Raw genomic sequence first — 22,074 nt, 5'->3', positions numbered from 1 at the left:
ATTGGTCCTCACTTCATTGCAGGGGCCCAAACAGCTGCAACATACATCGCGTTTCTACAGAATGAACTGCCAACGTTGCTCGAAAATGTCCCACTGGTAACGCGTCGACGTGTGTGGTATTAGCATGATGGTGCACCTGCACATTCCGCAATTAACACTAGGCTGACCCTTGACAGGATGTTCGACGAGCGTTTCATAGGACGTGGAGGACGCATAAATTGGCCAGCCCGTTCTCCTGATCTTACACCTCTGGACTTCTTTCTGTGGGGTACGTTAAAGGAGAATGTGTACCGTGATGTGCCTACAACTCCAGAGGATATGAAACAACGTATTGTGGCAGCATTACACCAGCTGTACTGCGGCGTGTACGACATTCATTACGCCAGAGATTGCAATTGTGTGCAGCAAATGATGGCCACCACATTGAACATCTATTGGCCTGACATGTCAGGACACACTCTATTCCACTCCATAATTGAAAACGGAAACCACGTGTGTACGTGTACCTCACCCCTCATGGTAATGTACATGTGCGTGAGTGAAAAAGACCAATAAAAAGTGTTAGCATGTGGACGTAATGTGCTGTTCCAGTCTCTTCTGTACCTAAGGTCCATCATCGTTCCCTTTGGATCCCTACGTAATTCGGTGCTCTCCGATACACACGATCGAACAGCGGAAGAGTGGTACTCAAGCGTCAACTTTAGGTTACAATATCTCCGGATGTAATTAACATTTTACGATGCAACAAACTGCACTGATTACGTATTTGTTTATATGTTCAGATGTGCTAACAAAACTAACGGGGTTCCAGTAAAAAAAACGTAGGTTTGTGTTAAAAAACATACTTCCGTGCATTTTTTTATGGTTTGTATTAACCAATTACACTAGCCCCTCTCCTCACGTTCGGTCTGTGGAATCGATTCGTCAGTATTTGATGTAGTTTACGAAATATATCCAGCGGTAATGTTGAGTGACTCACCCTATATATATATTCCAAAAACCTTTGCTAAAATACATATTGAAATAATGCACAGCTAATCAGGTATTTTGTTCTTCAGTACACAATAACAGTCATAAATGTTACTGTCTCTTCTTTTTCCCGTGAATACTCCGTTTCGAACTTTCCTCTTTTATATCCTCCGTGAGGACATTTCCTTTGTAGCAGCTATAGTATTGACATCCAATTGGCTGTGACACCTCCGCTTTATTTCGATAATCTCACTGTTCCTTGCTCACACTAAGTAGCCTTTCTAGAAAAAAGCCGAATTTGGTGCTAGAAGTGCAGCTCCAAGGTCACTCAGGCACGCTATACTTTGTCGGTATGCAACATCTTTGTTACTATATTCTCGCAATCAGGAACTTTGTAGTTGCCAGACAACTTACTGACAACGTCTTTAAAACATATCCAAGCTGGTCCATCGATGTCTTTCATTTTGTCTTCAAATGCTTCGTCGTTAGTTTCCGAATGTCTGGGCTCCTTTCAGCTTGGGTTATGACAGCTCGGAAGCACATTTGCCACAGACTTGAAGGAGCCACCAAATTCTGGTAAGAGGTTTAATAACTTTTTTTTGAGTTCAACTTTGATCTGAAGCGGAGGCAGGGTGGCTCCAACTTTAGCCGCCCTATTTGCCCAGAGTTACTGGATCAGTGCTCGTGTTTTGAAGAACTGTCCCATAGTTTGTTAGCTGTATACTGAGGTGACAAAAGTCACGGGATAGTGATACACGTTACACAGATGGCGGCAGTATCGCATACACAAGGTATAAAAGGACATTGCAGCGGTGAAGCTGTCAATTGTACTCCGTTGATTTAAGTGGAAAGTTTTCCGACGTAATTATAGTCGCAGGACGGGAATTAACAGACTTTGAACGCGGACTGGTAGTTGGGGCAGTCCATTCCGGAAACCGTTATGGAATAGAATATTCCGAGATTTACAGCGTCGAGAGTGTGTCGAAATTACCAAATTTCAGGCATTACGTCCTACCACGAATGACATATCGGTCGACGGCTTTCACTTAATGACCGAGAGCAATGGCGTTTCCTTAGAGTTGTCGGTGCTAACAGACAACCAACACTGCGTGAAATAACCGCAGAAAACAATGTGGGACGTACAAAGAACGTATCCGTTAGGTCAGTGTGGTGAAATCTGGCTTCATGGATTATGGCAGCTGAAGATCGAAGCGAGTGCATTTGCCAACAACACGACATCGCCTGCAGCATCTCCTGGGCTCCTGACCGTATCGGTTGGCCTTAGACGACCGAAAAACCGTCGCTTCGCCAGATGAGTACAGATTTCAGTTGGTATGAGCTGGTGGTAGGATTCGAGTGTGCCGCAGAGTCCACGTGGCCATCGACCCAAGTTGTTAATAAGGCACTCTCCAAGCTCGTGGTGGCTCCATAATGCTGTGTACAGTGTTTATACGAAATGACTGAATATTCTGATCCAACAGAACCGATCATTGATTATAAATTGTTATGCTCACCTACATGGAGATCATTTGCAGCAATTCACGGACTTCATGTTATGAATCACATTGCTTCATGTCACTGGGCCACAATTGTTCACAATTTCTTTGAACATCATTCTGCAGGATTCGAGCGAATAATTTGGCCATCCAGATCGCCCATCATGAATCATATCAAACTTTAAAAGTGCGTAAACAAAAGGTTGTTCTTGTAGAAAATCCTGCATCGGCGACACTTTCGCAGTTAAGGACCGCTATAGAGGCTGCAAGGCTCGATATTCCTGCAGGTGACTTCCAACGACTTGTTGAGTCCATTCCAGGACGAGCTGCTTCACTACGACGGGCAAAAAGAGAATGAATTGTGTCATCTCAGTGTATGACAGACTATAAAATAAAACTTTTAGTAGTAAGTTACGTTGCAAACCGTCACAAAACGTTAATGTCGCTAATGCAGAAAAAATTATATTCTGCATACCGCACATAAATTCGTAAATTGTATCAAGTACCCAAAAATACACCAGAAAAATCTTTTCGCTTTAAGAAATAGTCGCATAAGTCCCTTATCAGCGCGCTTACGTAACAAAGGTCGTTCGCTCGCTATATAAACGGGCAGTGCACAACAGCGGAACCATTCCACTGTGAGCTCTATCTGCAACAATATTGAAGCACTATGCCTCGTCGACGTGTGTATCGTCAGTATACAGGGTATTTCAAAAACGACTTTACATCTTTGAAAATTCATATAATTTAATTCATAGTATTTACAGAGGTGAATGTAGTGTCAATTTGTAGTAAAATACATCACGTTTTGTCTCGAATAGTTCGCTAGTGCCGAACCACACCGTAAGGAACGCTAGCGGCAGATGCGTTAAAGATGGCTACCTTCACTGGACCCGAGTGTTCTAGCTGTGTGTTTTTTGTTTGAATAATCGAAATCGGCGACAACAGTTCAGCGTAATTTCCGTACCAAGTGCACTGAAGATCCCCCTAGTTGGCCTACAATCTATGAGTGGCATATATGTTTTGTAGAAACAAGGTGCTCGGCATGACATGGGAAATCATCAGGTCGTCAAAGCACATCTGACGACGTCACTGAGCGAGTTTGAAAACGTTTTATCAACTGCCCTACGAAATCCACCCGGGGTGCGTCTAGCAAACTTCAAATCCCACATAGGACTGTTTGGTGTGTGTTGAGAAACCGTTTGCATTTGAAACAGCACAGAATGACGACCGAACAAGCAATAATAGACACTGATAAAATTGCTCGCAAGAACTTCTGTGAGGATACATTAAATGGATTACATGATAATGAACATTTCTTGGACAGAATCATATTTTCTGACGAGTTGACTTTTCACTTAAGTGGCAACAGTAAGACAGGATTTAGGGCAGTGAAAATCGACATCAAACATTGCAACATGTTCGTGATAGCCCTAAACTAAACGGTTTTTATGTGCTCCAAGGATAAGGAGTTCCTTCACTTCGTCTGCCCAAATATGGCTCCTAAGTTTAACGCTCACCTCAGTTCTTCCACTCCTTATTACCTTTATATTTTTCTGATTTACTGCCGATGACCTCAGCAATTTGGTCCCATAGGAACATACCACAACTTCTGATTTACTCTTAAATCATACTCTTTACTCATTAGACTGTCTATTCCATTCAACAGTTTCTGCAATTCTCCTTGACTTTCACTGAGTATAGTTTTGCCATCAGCGACTCTTACCATTGCTATCCTTTCGTCCTAAGTTTTAATCCCATTCCTGAACCTTTCTTTCATTTGCGTCATTGCTTCTTTGGCCTACAGACATCGATACGGACGAAAGATTACACTCCTTCTAACCCGAGTCTTTCGGTTTTGGTCTTCCATGTGTACTGTTCCGTCTTGGTTTTTGTAGATTACCCACCTTTCTCTATACCATATAACTAATTATGTGTAAATTTCCAACATCTTACACCATTTTACAGCGTGTTTTTTTATTTTGCTTTAATTGTCATGTGCGATATCCAAATTGTCCCTCTGGGCCCTTTACCTTTTTCACAGCCAAACTGATAATCAAACCGATCCTAATTCTTCTGTTCCGTTATTCTATACATTATTTTTGTCAGCAACTTTATAGTTTTCGCAATTGTCTGTCCTTAGTTTCTGCGACATTATGTGCATGTTGCATCTCCAGCCTCACAAATTTTACACACCATCTTCAAGAGTCGTTTCTTGCCAATTCCAAATTAATGTTATTCGTGGATTATGCCTTACTTTATTTTATGATATTCCGAAATCCTGTCAGTTCTGGATTTTCTATGTCTTCGATGTTTCACGATTTCTTCTTCTAGCAAGTAATCAATTTCTCTCCCTCGCAGCAGATTTCGTTGTTAACGGAACAATTACTGTTGTACTTTTAACATTGATGTCTTTGCTCTCAAATTTTTATAATGACTCTTTTGTGGACGAGAAAAACCAGAGAAAACCTGGATGACTTGAACCTCTGTCTTTCGCCCTGTTGCACGTTTCATTATCGACTGCCTCGTTACAAGAATGGCTGTCGTTAAAACTCCGTAACAAACCTATTTTTTTTAATTTTCTCGTCGTGATAATTTTGTGAGAAGCATTTGGGAGGAAGCAAAATATTGTAAGGCTCCTTTTGAAACGCACACACTCGAAATTCAAACAGTAAAATTCTCCTTAGATACGTCTCTTGTAGCGTCTGCCAGCAGAGTTCATTTTAGCATCTCCGTAACGCTTTCGCGTGGAAAAATGATCCTATGACAAAACATACCGCTCTTCTTTGGATTCTTTCGCCTCTTTATACATAGTACGTTACATTTACTTACATTAAGAATCAATTGGCAGTTTCTGCACCAGTCGCCACCGTCTGCAGTCCTTTCTGCATGTTGCCACATACTTCTAGCGTTGCAACTGTTCCGTAGAAAGAGCATCGTCCGCAAATAGCCTCAGGGAATCCCCATCATTATCCACTAGCTCATTTATAAATTATTAATATCAGCGGCACTAAAAGGTTACCAAACAATCTTTGCGTGTTCCCAGTTTGTTCTATTAACTCGTGTAGTTAACCACGAATTTAGTGCCACACTAGGAAAGCTCGTAATTGTTCACTAAACGACAAATCGAATGTGTACCAAATGCCTTCCTGAGATCAAAAAGCTGATGTCTATGACACTCGCATCTCGAGGACTCGCATTCGGGAGGACGACGGTTCAATCCCGCGTCCGGCCATCCTGATTTAGGTTCTCAGTGATTTCCCTAAATCACTCCAGGCAAATGCCGGGATGGTTCCTCTGAAAGGGCACGGCCGACTTCCTTCCCTGATCCGATGAGACCGATGACTTTGCTGTCTGGTCTCCTTCCCCAAACAACCCAACCCAACCTAATCTCGAGGACAAAGAGAGGGATCTGAGTTTTGCATCTCTGTTTGGAAAAACAACTTTGTGCCTTATATAAAGAAGATTTTAGGTCTCCAAAAACATCACCGTGGGCGAACAAAGACTATGTGTTGAAAAGTATCCGGACACCCCCAAAAATATACGTTTTTCATGTTAGGTGCATTGTGCTGCCACCTACTGCCAGGTACTCCATATCAGCGACCTCAGTAGTCATTAGACATCGTGAGAGAGCAGAATGGGGCGCTCCCCGGCACTCACGGACATAGAACGTAGTCAGGTGGTAGGGTGTCACTTGTTTCAATCGTCTGCACGTGAGACTTCCACACTCCTAAACATTCCTAAGTTCACTGTTTCCGATGTGATAGTGAAGTGGAAACGTGAAGGTACACGTACAACACAAAAGTGTACAGGCCGACCTCGTCTGTTAACTGTAGAAGAGGGGCGTAATGTGTAATAGGCAGATATATATCCAGACCATCACACAGGAATTGCAAACTGCATCAGGATCCACTGCAAGTACTATGACAGTTAGGCGGGAGGTGAGAAAAGCTGCTGCTCATAAGCCGCACATCACGCCGGTAGAAGTTAAAGAACGCCTCGTTTGGTGTAAGCAGCATAAATATTGGACTATTGAACAGTGGAAAAATGTTGTGCGGTGTGACGAATCACAGTACACAATATGGTGATCCGATGGCAGGGTCTGTGTGTGGGGAATGTCCGGCGAAGTCACCTGCCAGCGCGTGTACAGCCAACAGTAAAATTCGGAGGCGGTGGAGTTATGGTGTGGTCGTGTTTTTCAAGGAGGAGGCTTGCATCCCTTGTTTTGGGTGGCACTATCACAGCACAGGCCAACACTAATATTTTGAGCACCTTCTGGTTTCCCACTGTTGAAGAGCAATTCAGGGATGGCGATTGCATCTTTCAACGCGATCGATCGCCTGTTCATAATGAACGGGCTGTGGCGGTGTGGTTACACGACAATAACATCCCTGTAAGGGACTGGCTTGCACAGAGTCCTGACCTGAATCCTATAGTACACCTTTGTGATGTTTTGGAACTTCGACTTCGTGCCCGGTCTCCCCGACCGACATTGATACCTCTCCTCAGTGCAGCACTCCGCGAAGAATGGGCTGCCATTCCCCAAAAAACCTTCCAGCACCTAATTGAACATGTGCCTGCGAGAGTGGAAGCTGTCATCAAGGCTAAGGTGAGCCATCATCATATTGAATTCCAGCATTACCGATGGAGGGCGCCACGAGCTTGCGAGTCATTTTCAGCAAGGTGTCCGGATACTTCTGATCACATAGTGTAGAACACGTTCCTCAATTCTGCAAGAGATTGTTGTCGGCGATGTATGCCTATTATGCTAGTCTGTCTGACGACATACGTTTTTGCCGGTGGCTAGGTAAATTTAGGTACTATATTGACGTACGATAAATTACTGCAAGGCGGAGAGAGGTGGAAAGGGATGATGGGAGGGGGGTGGGGGAGGAAACTTTTGCGAATAGTCTAGAAGCTCACACGCATCTCATCCGAAACTGATGTCTTTCAACTGCTGGGCAATTTTTTTTGTATTTTAGAATGGTTTTGAGCTCTACCCATTTATGCTCCATATCTTCGTCCTCAGAGCTGAATATTTAATGTTGATTATTTGGATGTTACACTGCATGTGACCTTTTAACATCAACGAACAAGGCATTATAATTAAATTTTACTTGAGACATTTGGGTCTCATCTTCATCTACAATAACGATAGAAGCTTAAGAAACGAATAGATATTAGTTGCTGTCTGGGACTTAGACCGACATCTCCTTGTTTATAAAGCACATATGTTAGCCCTTTCACCACCGCAGCGATATAGTTAACACCTCTGAATGGGCTTCACCAGTCGAACGCCCTCCATAACTCAAACTTCAGTTCACGTGTTGTTAGGGCGGGGCGTTCGACTAGGATACTCCATGCAGCTGTGTTAACTATATTGCTGCAGTGGTATAATGGCTAACACACCTGCCTACTAAAGGAGGCTCTGGCTCACCACCTCACTCCTAACAATAAAAGTTTATTTGACTCAAGGGAAATTTGCATTTACTGTAGTGATAACTATATAAACTCCTGCTCATCAAGCGTCAAATGTCTTAGGTTTCATAGCCCTTTTAATAATGGTATGTATATTTTACTCTTTACATCGTTAGTCAAATTAATTACACATGTAAAACTGATTCGTCTACCAAAGTATAGGATCTTCATATTGTTATTCACACGTATGTTTTCTCTTTTGTCACATATAGTGAACATGACTCTATATGTGCAGGTCTGTGACCCTGCAACATAGATATGAAACCTAAAAGCACTATATTCACACTACAACAAATCAAAGCAATGAAACTATTTAACTAAATGCATGAACATATTATTCAAAAACCAGCCACAGGAAAATTGACAAATAATAGTCTACGATTTATAAAAAAGACAATAGAAGAAAACAAAGGAACAGCATGTTAATGTCTGTCTCCCTGCGGATACCTACATTTGTTAGGACTGTAAATTAAATTTTATATATGTTACAAAAAAGTTTCAGCTGTGCCACAAATTTTAATTTATTTCTTAAGCTTCTATCATTATCATAGATAAAGGTGAGACCCAAATATCTCAAGCAAAATTTAATTATATCATATCTATAGATAATTTACACTTCTGAGGTACAGGCAGGATTTTCCCATTGCGCCCAATGTTCGGTGCTATTCCAATACTAGAGAGCAATGGGAATAGCGAAGATCTAAGGAGGGGTTCAAAAAAATGGTTCAAATGGTTCTGAGCACTAAGGGACTCAACTTCTGAGGTCATTAGTCCCCTAGAACTTAGAACTAGTTAAACCTAACTAACCTAAGGACATCACACACATCCATGCCCGAGGCAGGATTCGAACCTGCTACCGTCGCGGTCTCGCGATTCCAGACTGCAGCGCCTAGAACCGCATGGCCACTAGGCCGGCTCTGAGGGGAAAATGGCTCAAGACCTGAATTGAGGTTTGTCTTAGGGAGTGAGTTGGATTAGGGTAGTCCATGCAGCCCTGTTGGCTGTATCTCTGCGGTGTTGTAATGGCTAGCATATCTGCCTAGTAAGCAAGGAGACGTAGTATCAAGTCCTACCACGGCACGAATTTTAATTCATTTCTTAAGGTTCTCTCATTATCAACATGGCATTGCTGTGCTGCTGCTGTGGACGGTTGAAATAAAGGAAAAACTGCAGCCGTTATTAGTTACGAGGGTATAGAGCTTTGCTGTATAGTTAAATGATGATGGCATCCTCTCGGGTGACGTGCTCTGGAGGTAAAATAATCTCCCTCTCAGACCTCGAGATGGAGACTACACACAATGTCATAAGGAAGAACAAAACCGACTGAGCAAGCAGGTTTAGATTCCTTGAATAGGCAGGTAAGTTAGAATACTGAAAAATGGCAATTAATTTGTTGAGGTCAGATATTATGGGGATTACTGAAATTCGGTGGCAGAACGAACAGGACTTCTGGTCAGGTGAGTACAGGATTGTAAACACGAAATGAAATATGAGTGGTGCAGGAGTAGGTCTAAAAATGAATAAGGAAATTGGTATGCAGTAACCTATCATGCGTAGCATTGGATCGTATTGTATGGAACTGGGAACCTAGAAATGACGGAGAGGCTACTTCCCCGCCGTAGCCTCGGTGGTACGCAACCTCACAACAGGATACAGCAGTCCACTCACCTCACCGCCATCCCACACCGATCCCAGGGTTATTGTGCGGTTCGGCCCCTGGGGAACGGCTTACACCACCAAACGAGTGTAACCCCCAATGTTTGCGTGGTCGAGTAATTATGGTGTACACGTACTTGGAGAAAGTGTTTGCGCAGTAATCGTCGACATAGTGTAACTGAGGCGGAATAAGGGGAACCAGCCCGCATATGGAAAACCGCCTTAAAAACCATCCACAGACTGGCCGGCACACCGGACTTCGACACTAATCCGCCTTCCCGCCCGGAAAGCAGACCGCACGCCTGCCCCTGGAAGGCATGAGCAGCATAGTGAGCACATTGTCACAGCCAAGACAGAGCCGAAGTCAACACCCACCACAATAGTAAAAGTAGAGGATGAAGAGAGTGGAAAAATATATTATTAGAAAAAAGAAATTATTTAGACAGCTAAGAGAGAGGAAAATTTCATTGTGATGGGCGACTGGAGTTCGCTGGTTGGTAAAGGAAGAGATGGACAAATCAAAAGTGAATACGGCCTGGGAGAAAGGAATGAAATCGGAAGCCACGTGGTAGAACTTTTCTTACTTTGCTTTACTTCAGCAGGCGTTTCCACTATCAGCAGTTACCTGTTCTTAGGTGCCACAAATTTCTATCCGACGGATCTTTCTTTCCCATCGCTCTGGGTATAGTTCCTCTTCCCGCTGCCATTGTTCTCCCTCGACTTCTACTCCCTGATGGAGACCAGCTGAGCAAAGACTGCAGCCGTCGTTGTTCTTCCATCCGTCGGACGTGGCCATACCATCTCACTGCTCGACCATCAGTCCAATCTGTAACTGGTTCCACAGCATCCATCTGTAATCTTACATATTAATTACTCAGTCAATGCTAGCGGATCGCTCTCATACTCTACCATGACCGTCCATTTCTACAGTCTTAATTTTCCGCCGTTGTCTCTCGTTTAGTGTCCAATACTCTGAACCGTACCTTAGAATGCTCTCAACCGAAGCACATAGCAAAACGATCTTTGTTCGTCTGGACATGTACCGACCACCAAAGAGACTATGTAACGATCTAACAGCCACCCTCGCTTAACGTCTTCTGTGTTATAGTGAACTCTACCTTCCTGTCTTCTATAGCTTAACCTTTTCTAGTAAGCAGTCTTCTTTTGTTCAGTCCTTTCTCTTAAGGCCTGAGTCATCCTGTCAGCACCTGTACCTCTTCCTCGAAGAGCCTCCTCACCATTTCCCAGTAAACAGGGTTTTCAATACTCAGTGTTGTTTCAGTTCCGGCCTTATACTATGTGAGTTTCTGCTCAACTCATCTGTTACAGGTCTCGTATACTCCTGTCCTGCGGAAGCCCTGTCTTTAGCCACGGCGTTTCTCTACTGCGCCCTTCTTCCTGTTCCTTCAGTACATTTTTGAATTAGGGGGATGATGACTCTTCCCAGTACTATATGGAGAACTATTCCACATTCCGGTCTTCAAAACACCCTCACATCCTGGACTACCGAACTTCTGTCCTGCTTGGCAATTGCTAAGTCAATAATTAACCTTCAGTTCCTAGTTGGTTGAATCCGTGAGTAGTTATGGATGTCCTTATGTTGGAAAATTAATTTGACATTGCGTCTGATCACTTACTTCAGTTTACCTACTTCCATTGTTATTCAGCGTTTCTTCACGAGATTTTCTAACCACATTATTATTTAATCTAAACCCAACTCAGCTGTTTAACTCCTTCGTACAAACAGTTGCCACTGTGCATAAGTTGATTCAGTGATATCTCTAAGACAATCAAAATATTCAAAAATGTTCAAATGTGTGTGAATTCCTAAGGGACCAAACTGCCAAGGTCATCGGTTCCTAGACTTACACACTACTTAAACCAACTTTTGCTAAGAAGAACACACACACACACAGCCGAGGGAGGACTCGAACCTTCGGTGGGAGGGGCCGCGCAGTAAGTGACAAGGCGCCTCAAACCGCACGGCTACTCCGCGCGGCCTCAAAATATTCCTCTGGGTCAGTGATGGTAGCGCCGTCACAGGGAGCATATGCTGTTATTATAAGCACTTCACTACTAAACATTTCAATCGTCAACTTGAAGAACCTCTCATTTACCTCCACCCAGTTCTTTATTCTTTATTTTCATCTGTTCATTACCAAAATAGACACTGCAGCTTTAGCCACTGCGACTTTATTATTACCACACCGTATATGCTGGTATTTCATAATATTTGCACTGCCTCTGTCTTTCTTCTTTGTCTCTGCTAAAACTAAAAAATCTACTTGTTGTTTCTCAACCTTTGGAATATACACTCAGAAAAAAAGCTTTGCATCACCCCTGTTCCCAGAACTCCTGGAGATAGATGCTGACTGTGGATATTGTATCAAAGACACAGTCCCTTTGACTGTTCAGAGATGTCATTAAACCCACCATAGATGTAAACAACGATGAATGAGCAATACCTATTTCACGGAGGGGGTCCGACAGCCGATCACTTCCAGTCATTCCACCAGGAATGGAGTACACGGCTCGTGTTGTCTGTAGTTCAACTACGCCCAGACGATCAATACCGCGGTTCGATCGTGTCCACATTGTTACTTTGTGCCGCGAAGGGCTCTCGACAAAGGAAGTGTCCAGGCGTATCAGAGTGAACCAAAGCGGTGTTACTCGGACATGGAGGAGATACAGAGGGACAAGAACTGTCGATGATACGCCTTGCTCAGGTCCCCCCCAGAGCTACTACTGAAGTGGGTGATTGCTACCTACGGATTATGGCTCGGAGGAACCCTGACACCAGACTGTTGAATGATGCTTATCGTGCAGCCGCACGACGTCGTGTTACGCCTCAAACTGTGCACAACAGGGTGCATGATGCACAATTCACTCCCGACGTCCATGGCGAGATATATCCTTGCAACCAGGACACCATGCAGAGCGGTACAGATGGGCCCAGCAACATGTCGAATAGATCGTTCAGGATAGGCATGACGTTCTCTTCACCAATGAGTGCTGCATATGCCTTCAACCGTGTTTGGAGGCAACCCGATCAGGCAGAACGCCTAAGACGCACTGTTCAGCGAGTGCAACAAGGTGGAGGTTCCCTGCTGTTTTGGGGTGGCATTATGTAGAGCCGATATACGCCGCTTGTGGTCACGGCTGTACGACACGTGAGTGCCATCCTCCGACCGATAGAGCAACCAAATCGACAGTATATCGGGGAGGCATTCGTGTCCATGGACGACAATTCGTGCCACCCATCGTGCACATCTTCTGAATGACATTGCTCGACTAGAGTGGCCAGCATGTTCTTAAGACTTCAACCCTATCTAACATGCCTGGGATAGATTGAAAAGGGCTGTTTATGGACGACGTGACCTACCAACCACTCTGAGGGATCCACGGCGAACCGCTGTTGTGGAGTGGGACAATCTGGAGCAACAGTGCCTTGATGAACTTGTGGATGGTAAGCCACGGCGAATATAGACATGCATCAATGCAAGAGGACGTGCTGCTGGGTATTAGAGGCACCGGCGTGTACAGCGATCTGGACCACCACCTTTGAAGGTCGCGCTGTATGGTGGTACAACATGCAATGTGTGGTTTTCATGAGGAATAAAAAGGGCGGAAGTGATGTTTATGTTGATCTCTATTCCAATTTTCTGTCCAGGTTCCGAAACTCTCGGAACCGATGAGATGCAAAACTTTTTTGATGTGTGTATTACTTAAGCCCTAAATGTTCCACGTTCCAGCTTTTTCAGAGCATTATTGAATCATCGCTAATCCTTTGTTTAAGAATCATGAAAGAAGGGTGTAACGTGGAGATTGATTATATAATGGTAAAGCATATTTCGGAACGAGATTTTAAACTGTAAGACATTTCGAGGAGAACATGTGCTCTGATAGCAATTTATTAGTTACGATCTGTAGATTAAATCTTAAGAAGTTGTAGAAAGCGTAGAAAATGAGGAGAGGGATCCTGGGTAGGCTGAAATAACCAGAGGTTGTTTAGAATTTCAGGCGGAACATTGGGCGACGACTGATTACAACAGGACAACCGGAAAAAGGAGTGGAAGACCAATGGGTTGCACTGAGAGACGAAAAATAGTAAAGGCAGCAGTGAGTCACACAATTAGAAAGACAATCTGATGAAAGGAGAAAATATAACAATGCGGCAAATCAAGCGATGGAAAACGAATACGAACGTCTAAATATAGGGGATTGACAGAAGTGCAAAGTGGCTAAGAAGAAATAGCTGGTGGACAAATGACACAACACAGAAGCATATAGAACGAGAGTTTTTTCTGAAGATACTTTTCTGGAGTGTAGCCCCGTACAGAAGTGAAAGATGGACGAAAGAGGTTCAGACAAGAAGAGAATCGTTAGCTGTTGAAATGAGGTGCTGCATAAGAATGCTGAAGATAAGATGGGTAAATGATGGAACTAATGAGACGGTACTGGATGGTAATGATTAGAATAGAAATTCGTGATACAACATGGCTAAACGAAAATTTCCTTTGATATGACACATTCTGAGACATCAAGGGCTCACCAGTTTAGTACTGGAGCTAAATGTGGAGGGCAAAAATTGTAGACAGATATGAATAAAGTGAGCAGGTTCAAATATACGTAGGATGCACTAGTCATTAGGAAATGAAGAGGCTTGCACAGGACTGAGTAACATGGAGAGCTGCATCAAACCTATGTTCGGACTGAAGATGACAACGACAACTGAGATACTCTACAACTTGTATCCTGTCACCCTTGTTAACTGTAAACATTGTCCTACCGTTTTTAATATTCCTTGCAATACTCACGCCTTTGACAGCCTTCCCTCCTTCGGGTCTGTTAGTAGATCTAAGTTACTGCGCTTACATGTCAGTTCTTCACTTATTTGCACGAAGTTATTTGTCAGTCACAATATTACGAAAATTCTCACAATAATCTCTTAATCTGTCTAATTTTTGATTCCACGACTTTCCGATTTTACAGCTTGGAAGCTCAAGTCTCCCACTATTACAGTAGCATGGTCAGGAAACTTACTTCTGATAATGACCCTCTGAATCGCTCTACTACTATAACTCTTGACGGAGGTGATTTACAAATGCTCCTGTTTACCATGTTTGACCAAGCTTTGATATTCACCACGGCGCAAACTTTTTAGCGTTAGGAATCTGTAATAACCTCACTAGACAATACCTAGTTGTTTACGGCAAAAAATACATCGCTTGTACTGATGCATAGCATATCCTTGCGAAATATGTTCTAATCTGGATTTAGTATTCCGCTGATGTTCACATCAGTCAGCTTTCTGTTCCTAATACCATGTGAGTGTTAGAACCTTTAGTAATAGGCGAGAGTAATTCTAGGACCTCATTAAGGATGCCCCATCTGCTTACAAATAACTCATCAGCATTTTCTTCTTCCGATCTGGGTGGTCTCCTCTGAGAGTAATGTACCTAATCTATCTTTGATTCTTCTAACTTAAAAAAGAAAAGAAAAAGGAAGACCTATATGTACGCCACACCTGAGTAACCTTTTTCTGGGTGTTATGCATTCATGAGGTATTATAAGTGACTCTACAGTTAGTCTATCCAATGGCATACGTCGAAAAATTCGCACCCGAGATAGTCACAGAACCGTCTGATCCTTAGTTTACTCCTACCACGATAATACGGAGGACCGCGATCGACTGTGGGTACCATGCTACTCATAGTGAGCCGTGCATGTACTCCATGTTCGCCACTGACTGCCTTCACTAATGTAGCAAAAGTCTAAAGATACCGACAGTCTCAGAACCAAGGCGGCAAAAATCATTCCTGCCGACACGAGCTGCCATCTCCGGCCAGTTTGCTCTTAATTTCAGTGTTCACTCACTTGATGCAGTCGTTTCAGGTAGTTACTTTTTGAAGCTATTAAAATTTCTCGCGGACTGGGCTTGAAATGAATAGCCTCCCTTTTATTTGAGATAATGATTCGCTGAGACACGAAAGTAGATGTCTGCAGGATGGAAGACTGTAAGATCAAAAGTGGATCAAAAGGTGACACACATCGTTGTAGGATTTCCATTTAGATGATGCAAGCAGATGCTACGTAACGAATGGGCTTCCTTAAACGATATGCGTCGGAAGTTATTTTGCTTCTATTTCAAGTCGAGTCGTGGCTGAAAAGCCAGCCATAACGGCCAAGAAAGTAGACTCTGGAACGACGCGCCTCTGGAAGCCGGCGCTCTGTAAGAAGATCCTGCAGATACGGTTGACGGCGCGGCGCGCACATTATTTATTCACCTGTGAGGTTGGCGGGCCTGCGCGGGTCGCAATGCCTCCACACAGCGGCGGCGGCGGTTGAGGTGGAGGGGTCGGCGCCGCCCAGCGTCGCACCCTGCTGGTGGCGGATGGTGGGGGGTGCGAGCCGACAGCAGCGCACCACCGCGGCCAGGCGTGACAACTCCCCGCTCTCCTGTGGCAACACAAAGCAGCTTACTTGCACAGTCCGTCTGGTGTCGTGGAAGCTTAGACGGCAGTAACCGGTACTGTGAAACAAAACTGCCTATAACAGTGACTATTTGAAGAGCATTTTTTGTAATTTTACAGATGAAAACATTGCCCATTAAGGGTTGTATAATTTGTAAATTTATTTTCTGTTGGAGGATTTTGACTTTCAATTCAACGTTAATCAATATGTAGATAATCTCTGTGTAACATGTCGTAACGTATGAAGTATGCCAGCCCCTATGTCGAGCAACGAGTTTGTAACATAGTACCTTCAAGCGCAATTTTTTAAGAGTTCGAAGGGTGTGGGCATTGATATATGGATGCGACTGGTCATGACAGAAAAGCAACCAAATGCAATTTTTCCTTCACCTTCCTTCATCTGTGGCCAATCGACGACCAGTTAAACCATCTTAAGGTGGATGAAATAAATACGAAATATATTGGGACAAGACCAAGACTATACGAGGTGCGACAGTAAAATAATGAGACTGATTTTCTTCGCAAGATGGGGCAACCCTGCAGGCTTGCGTAGGCACAATATCTTTGACCTTGGTCTATAAGCTGCTTCTAGTCCAAGCAGCATATCGATGCAACTGCTCAGTCGTGAGTTGTGGTGTAATAAGTTAACACATGTTTGTATCTCTCGTCACGGAAATGGAACAGCATAATATTGCGCAACGCTATGTCATTTCTTTTTGCATTAAATTGGGTGAAAACGCGACGAAAACTTACGGTAAGCTTCAGAAGGCTTTTGGAGAGGAGGTTATGTCAAGAGCTCAAGTTATTCATTGGCATAAAATGTTTAGTGAGGGCACAACGAATGTTGAAGATCAAGACCGCAGTGGACGCCCATCAACCTCTTTGATTCCAAGGGAATTGTTCATAAGGAGTGGGTGCCTCCTGGGCAAACAGTTAACCAATATTACTAAAAAGAAATTTGAGAAAGACTTCGTAAAAGAGTTCTTCGTGTCCGTGGCAACACTGCAGATAACTGGATTCTGCATCACGATAATGCGCATCCCATATTGCTCTGTCAGTACAGCAATTTTTAACCTCAAAACAGATTTCATTACTACCACAGCCACCTTATTCAGCAGATATCGCTCAGTGCGACTTTTTTTCTATTTCCAAGAGTCAAAACGGCGATCAAGGGACACCATTTTCACACAACACAAGATGTCCAAGAAGCTCTGACGAGGTTCTTGGAGGATATTACAGAAGATGAGTTCCAGAAACGTTACCATCAATGCCAGAAGCGCTGGAAAAGTTTGTGCAATCAGAATGGAACTACTTTGAAAGAGACAACACTAAACTTGACTAAAACGGTAAGCAACATTTTTTTTTCACGTCATTCTCATTACTTCATTGTCGCGCCTCGTATGTTCGATGCTTCAGTACACCCAAAGGGATATTCTCAAGGCTCTGAACGGTTTGGCCAGTAATATGTGGACGCTCGCTGCCACCGACTGATAATACCCCTCGGCGTCTGTTTCAAATTGTAATTTTCAACTCGTAGCAAAGCATACCACTGTAATGTTGAATGTTTACAGTTGACCAGTTTCCTGAGGTAATGATCGAAAATTTACCACTGTGCAATCCAAAAAACTGTGTTACTTTTGCAGCAAGTGGCTTCCCATTAAATTCCTTTTTGGTTGCAGATATGTGATATTTCCATTCCATGCTCTTGCGTTTGCTCTCATAAGTGAAGAAGCACGTCTCATATCCAGTGATTATTCGTTTGAAATACGTTCCAGTTTCATTGGTACGATAGTTCAGTAATCACTAACAGATTCTTGCAGGATTGCGCTTGTAGTCGTCAATGAGTTGTTTGCTGAGACTTTACGAAAGTTGAATTTTATGACGTCACATCCACGACGACGACTAATGATCATCAGCCTTCCCGTGGCTCGTGGATTATTCTAAATCAGGTGAAAGACTTGCTCAGCGTTGGCATCAGTAGTGGATGTGACAGGACAGAATGCTCTTATACGGCCTTCACACTTATTCGGCCGGTTTGGAAATGATCAGTACAATGGTAACCATTGACAAAAAAATGGTTCAAATGGCTCTGAGCATTATCGGACTTAACATCTGAAATCATCAGTCCCCTAGAACTTAGAACTACTTAAACCTAACTAACCCAAGGATATCACACACGTCCATGCCCGAGGCAGGATTCGAACCTGCGACCGTAGCGGTCCCGCGGTTCCAGACTGTTGCGCCTAGAACCGCTCGGCCACACCGGCCGGTGGTAACCATTTACCCACGGTAAACGTTACCTCTGTATTTCACCGGATTTACACTCCTGGGAACACCTCCAAACCGCAACAGACTGTTATTCTTCATTGGTGCAAACGGAAAATGGGCAACTGAGGGCTGAGAGAGCACTGAAACTTACCACAAGCAAAGCGAACTGTGCCAACCTAGTGGCCGGGGAGCGCGCTGTGTCCTGTTGCCAAACTGAGGCCATTAGATAGGAAATGCAGGTGCTTATTCGCATACCCTCGTCAACATGTAATCTGTCCGGGTTTGCAAACACTCTTGACTCACACACTTACAACCAGCTGCTAACACAATAAATACCTATGACACTCTCGTCTAACACGATTACCACCAGCCGTTATAATAAGTTCCTATGAAATGCGAACATGACCAGAATCAAACGTGCAAGATGTAACTGAACGATGCCAACAAAAGTAGAAACGCCATAAAGAGTGTTCTGGGAACAGACAGAGAACAAATTCTTTTATTGTAGAGACTGAAGTTTCTCATTTCATCCAAGGTTTAAACGCCAAAATCGACGAAACAGACATTAGTTACGCCTGAACAACTATATAACGTTAATGAAACAGGCTTAAACTGGCGGCAACTCTCAAGAAAATCTTTTCTAATGGAGGAAGAAAAAAAAAGTTTCAGGAAGGGTACCCCAGACAGAGCGTATCACGTTACTGGTGCGTGCTAATGCCTCTGGAAGCCATATGTTAGAACTCTTAGCTGTGGGCAAATCCATGTATCCACAGGCATTTGAAAAGATAAAAGTCGGATCTTTTCGACTGATGTACAAAAGCCAAAGCGCAGCATGAGCTACTAAAGACGGCCTCTAGACTTGTTTTACAACCATATTGAAACAAGAAATCAAAGAACACTTAAAGAGATCGATAATTTTCTAGGACAAGAGAGAATTCAGAGTTAAGACAGCTGATGGTTGCATACATACATTTGTATTTGCCAAAAATACGACTGCAGTGATACAACCGATGGATCAAAGCGTTATCAAGGCACCGAAAGCACATTACAAAGAGCTCCTACTGACTGATATTGTGAGCCAACCTGAAGCAGACATCACATCAATCTTGAATAAATGTAACATCAAGGATGCCATTAAAAATGCAGCATTTGCTTGTCGTCAAAAAATGATTGAAATGGCTGTGAGCACTATGAGACTTAACTTCTGACGTCATCAGTCCCCTATAATTTAGAACAACTTAAACCTAACCAACTTAAGGACATCTCACACATCCATGCCCGAGACAGGATTCGAACCTGCGACCGTAGTGGTCGCGCGGTTCCAGACTGTAGCGCCTAGAACCGCTCGGCCACCCCGGCCGGCGCTTGGCGTCAGGTCAAGCTTTTAACTCGAATAAAATTTTGGGAAAATATTTGGCCCGAAAACCCACTCTTCCAAAGAAAGACGACAGATATGATAATCAGAAGATAAAACGAAGGTACCAAGATTGCGCTTACACATTGTGATGGAAGTAACATTTCTCAAGAAGGTGCTGAAGGATTGAGAAGATGGTTGTTACACGATAATCTTGGTTCTGAAATGACAAAAGAGGGGATGATCCAGTAAGTTACGGCTTATGCTGTAGACGACAACACGACTGAGGTGGCAATGGAAGTGAAATGCACTGCCACTTGCGACGAGGTTATGTCGGCTGCCAGAACTTTGGTACATTGATGTGAAGAGTGGCAACTCGACTACGAGAACTTTTTAATGTTGAAAGATATTAAAAAAAAGCCATTACGGACTCTTTAAGAAACAAAAAATAAAAATTTATTAAGAGATTTTAAGTTATAAATACATTATTTGTATGCATTTGGATGTATGTATGTACCTTGTACGTATATATTTGTGTACATTTTTGTTACATACATGCAAAATAAATTTTTCTTATATGTAAAAATGTATTTTTATAACCTCAACGGCCGTAAAATACGTACATATGTACTGAAATTGTATTGTGACAATAGGTGTACTATAGAACATCCAGTACATAGTGTTTTGTATAAACAACTTAAATTTTCTTTCCTTAGAAGTAAAAATTCAATCTTAAAAAGTCTGCCTTCCAATGTCTGATTATCGCGATTCTTCTGTACTCACAACAGCATTTTCATTTGGTAACTGGGAATTGCCCAAAGATGACACTTAATATATCTGTGTTTATTTCTGCATCTACATCTACATGGATAGTCTGAAAATCACATTTTAGTGCCTGGGAGAGCGTTCATCGAACCATCTTCACAATTCTCTGTTATTCCAGCCTCGTATAGTGGGTGGAAAGAACGAACACCTATATCTTTTCGTGCGAGCTCTGATTTCCCTTATTTTAGTATGATGATCGTTTCTCCCTACGTGGGTTGGCGTCGACAAAATATTTTCGCGTTCGGAGGAGAAAATTGCTGATTGAAATTTCGTGAGAAGATTGTGCTGCAACGAAAAACATCGTTGTTTTAATGATGTACACTCCAAATCGTGTATCATTTCAGTGAGAGTACCTTCCCTATTTCAAGATAATAGAAAATATGCTGCTATTTTTTGAACTCTCTCGATGTACCCCGTCAGTCCTATCTGTTACGTATTCTAAAAGAGGACGGACAAGCGTAGTGTAGGCAGTATCTTTATTAGATCTGTTACATTTTCTAAGTGTCTTACCAATAAAATGCAGTCTTAGGTTAGCCTTCCCCACAACATTTTCTGTTGTTCTGTCCAATTTAAGTTGTTCGTAATTGTAATTCCTACGTATTTAGTTGAATTTACGGCCTTTAGATTTGACTGATTTATCGTGTAAGTTCAACGGATTCCTTTTGGCGCTCATGTGGATGACCTCACACCCTTTTCATTATTTGGGGTCAGTTGCCAAATTTAACACCACACACATATCTTTTCTAACTCGTTTTGCAATTTGTTTTGATCTTCTGACGACTTATATACTAGTCGATAAACGACAGCGTCATCTGCAAACAACCGAAGACGGCTGCTCAGATTGTCTCCCAAATCGTTTATATAGATAAGGAATTGCAAAGGGCCTGAAAGACTGCTGGCCGGTGTGGCCGAGCGGTTCTATGCTCTACAGTCTGGAACCGCGCGACTGCTACGGTCGCAGGTTCGAATCCTGCCTTGGGCATGTATGTATGTGATGTCCTTAGGTTAGTTAGGTTTAAGTAGTTCTAAGTTCTATGGGACTGATGACCTCAGAAGTTAAGTCCCGTAGTGCTCAGAGCCATTTGAACCATTTGAACCTAAAACACTACCTTATGGAACGACAGATATCACTTCTGCTTTACTCGATGACTTTCCGTCAGTTACTACGAACTGTGACCTCTCTGACGGGAAATAACGAATCCAGTCACATAACTGAGACGATATTCCATAAGAATTCAATTACACTACAAGCCGCTTGTATGAAACAGTGTCAAAAGCCTTTTGGAAATCCATAAATACGGGATCCATTTGAAATCCCTTGTCAATAGCACTCGACACTTCGTTGAGTTTTGTTTCACAACTCTGAATTGCCTGTCTGTCAATAGACTGTTTTCTTCGCTGTAATTCATAACGTTTGAACACAACATATGTCCCAAATCATGCTGTTTATCGACGTTAATGATATGGGCCTATATTTTGGTGGATTACTCCTACTACCTTTCTTGAATATTGGTGTGGCCTGTGAAACTTTCCAGTCTTTGGGTATGGATTTTTC

General features: G+C 43.0%; 1 protein-coding gene across 2 annotated transcripts in view; it reads right to left on the bottom strand.

The window, feature by feature from the left end:
* Positions 1-22,074, bottom strand: part of LOC124795298 — a 604,282-nt gene that overhangs the window by 143,025 nt on the left and 439,183 nt on the right. For both annotated transcript variants that reach the window (XM_047259261.1, XM_047259271.1), the window contains exon 3: positions 15,887-16,058. In XM_047259261.1, the coding sequence (XP_047115217.1) occupies positions 15,887-16,058 (172 nt within the window). The remainder of the gene's footprint in view (positions 1-15,886; positions 16,059-22,074) is intronic.

This window comes from Schistocerca piceifrons, chromosome 1 (assembly GCF_021461385.2).
Source record: "Schistocerca piceifrons isolate TAMUIC-IGC-003096 chromosome 1, iqSchPice1.1, whole genome shotgun sequence".
NCBI classification, from domain to species: Eukaryota; Metazoa; Arthropoda; class Insecta; order Orthoptera; family Acrididae; genus Schistocerca; species Schistocerca piceifrons.
The sequence above is the reverse complement of the archived record's forward strand: the minus strand, read 5'-3'. Positions and strand labels throughout refer to the sequence as shown.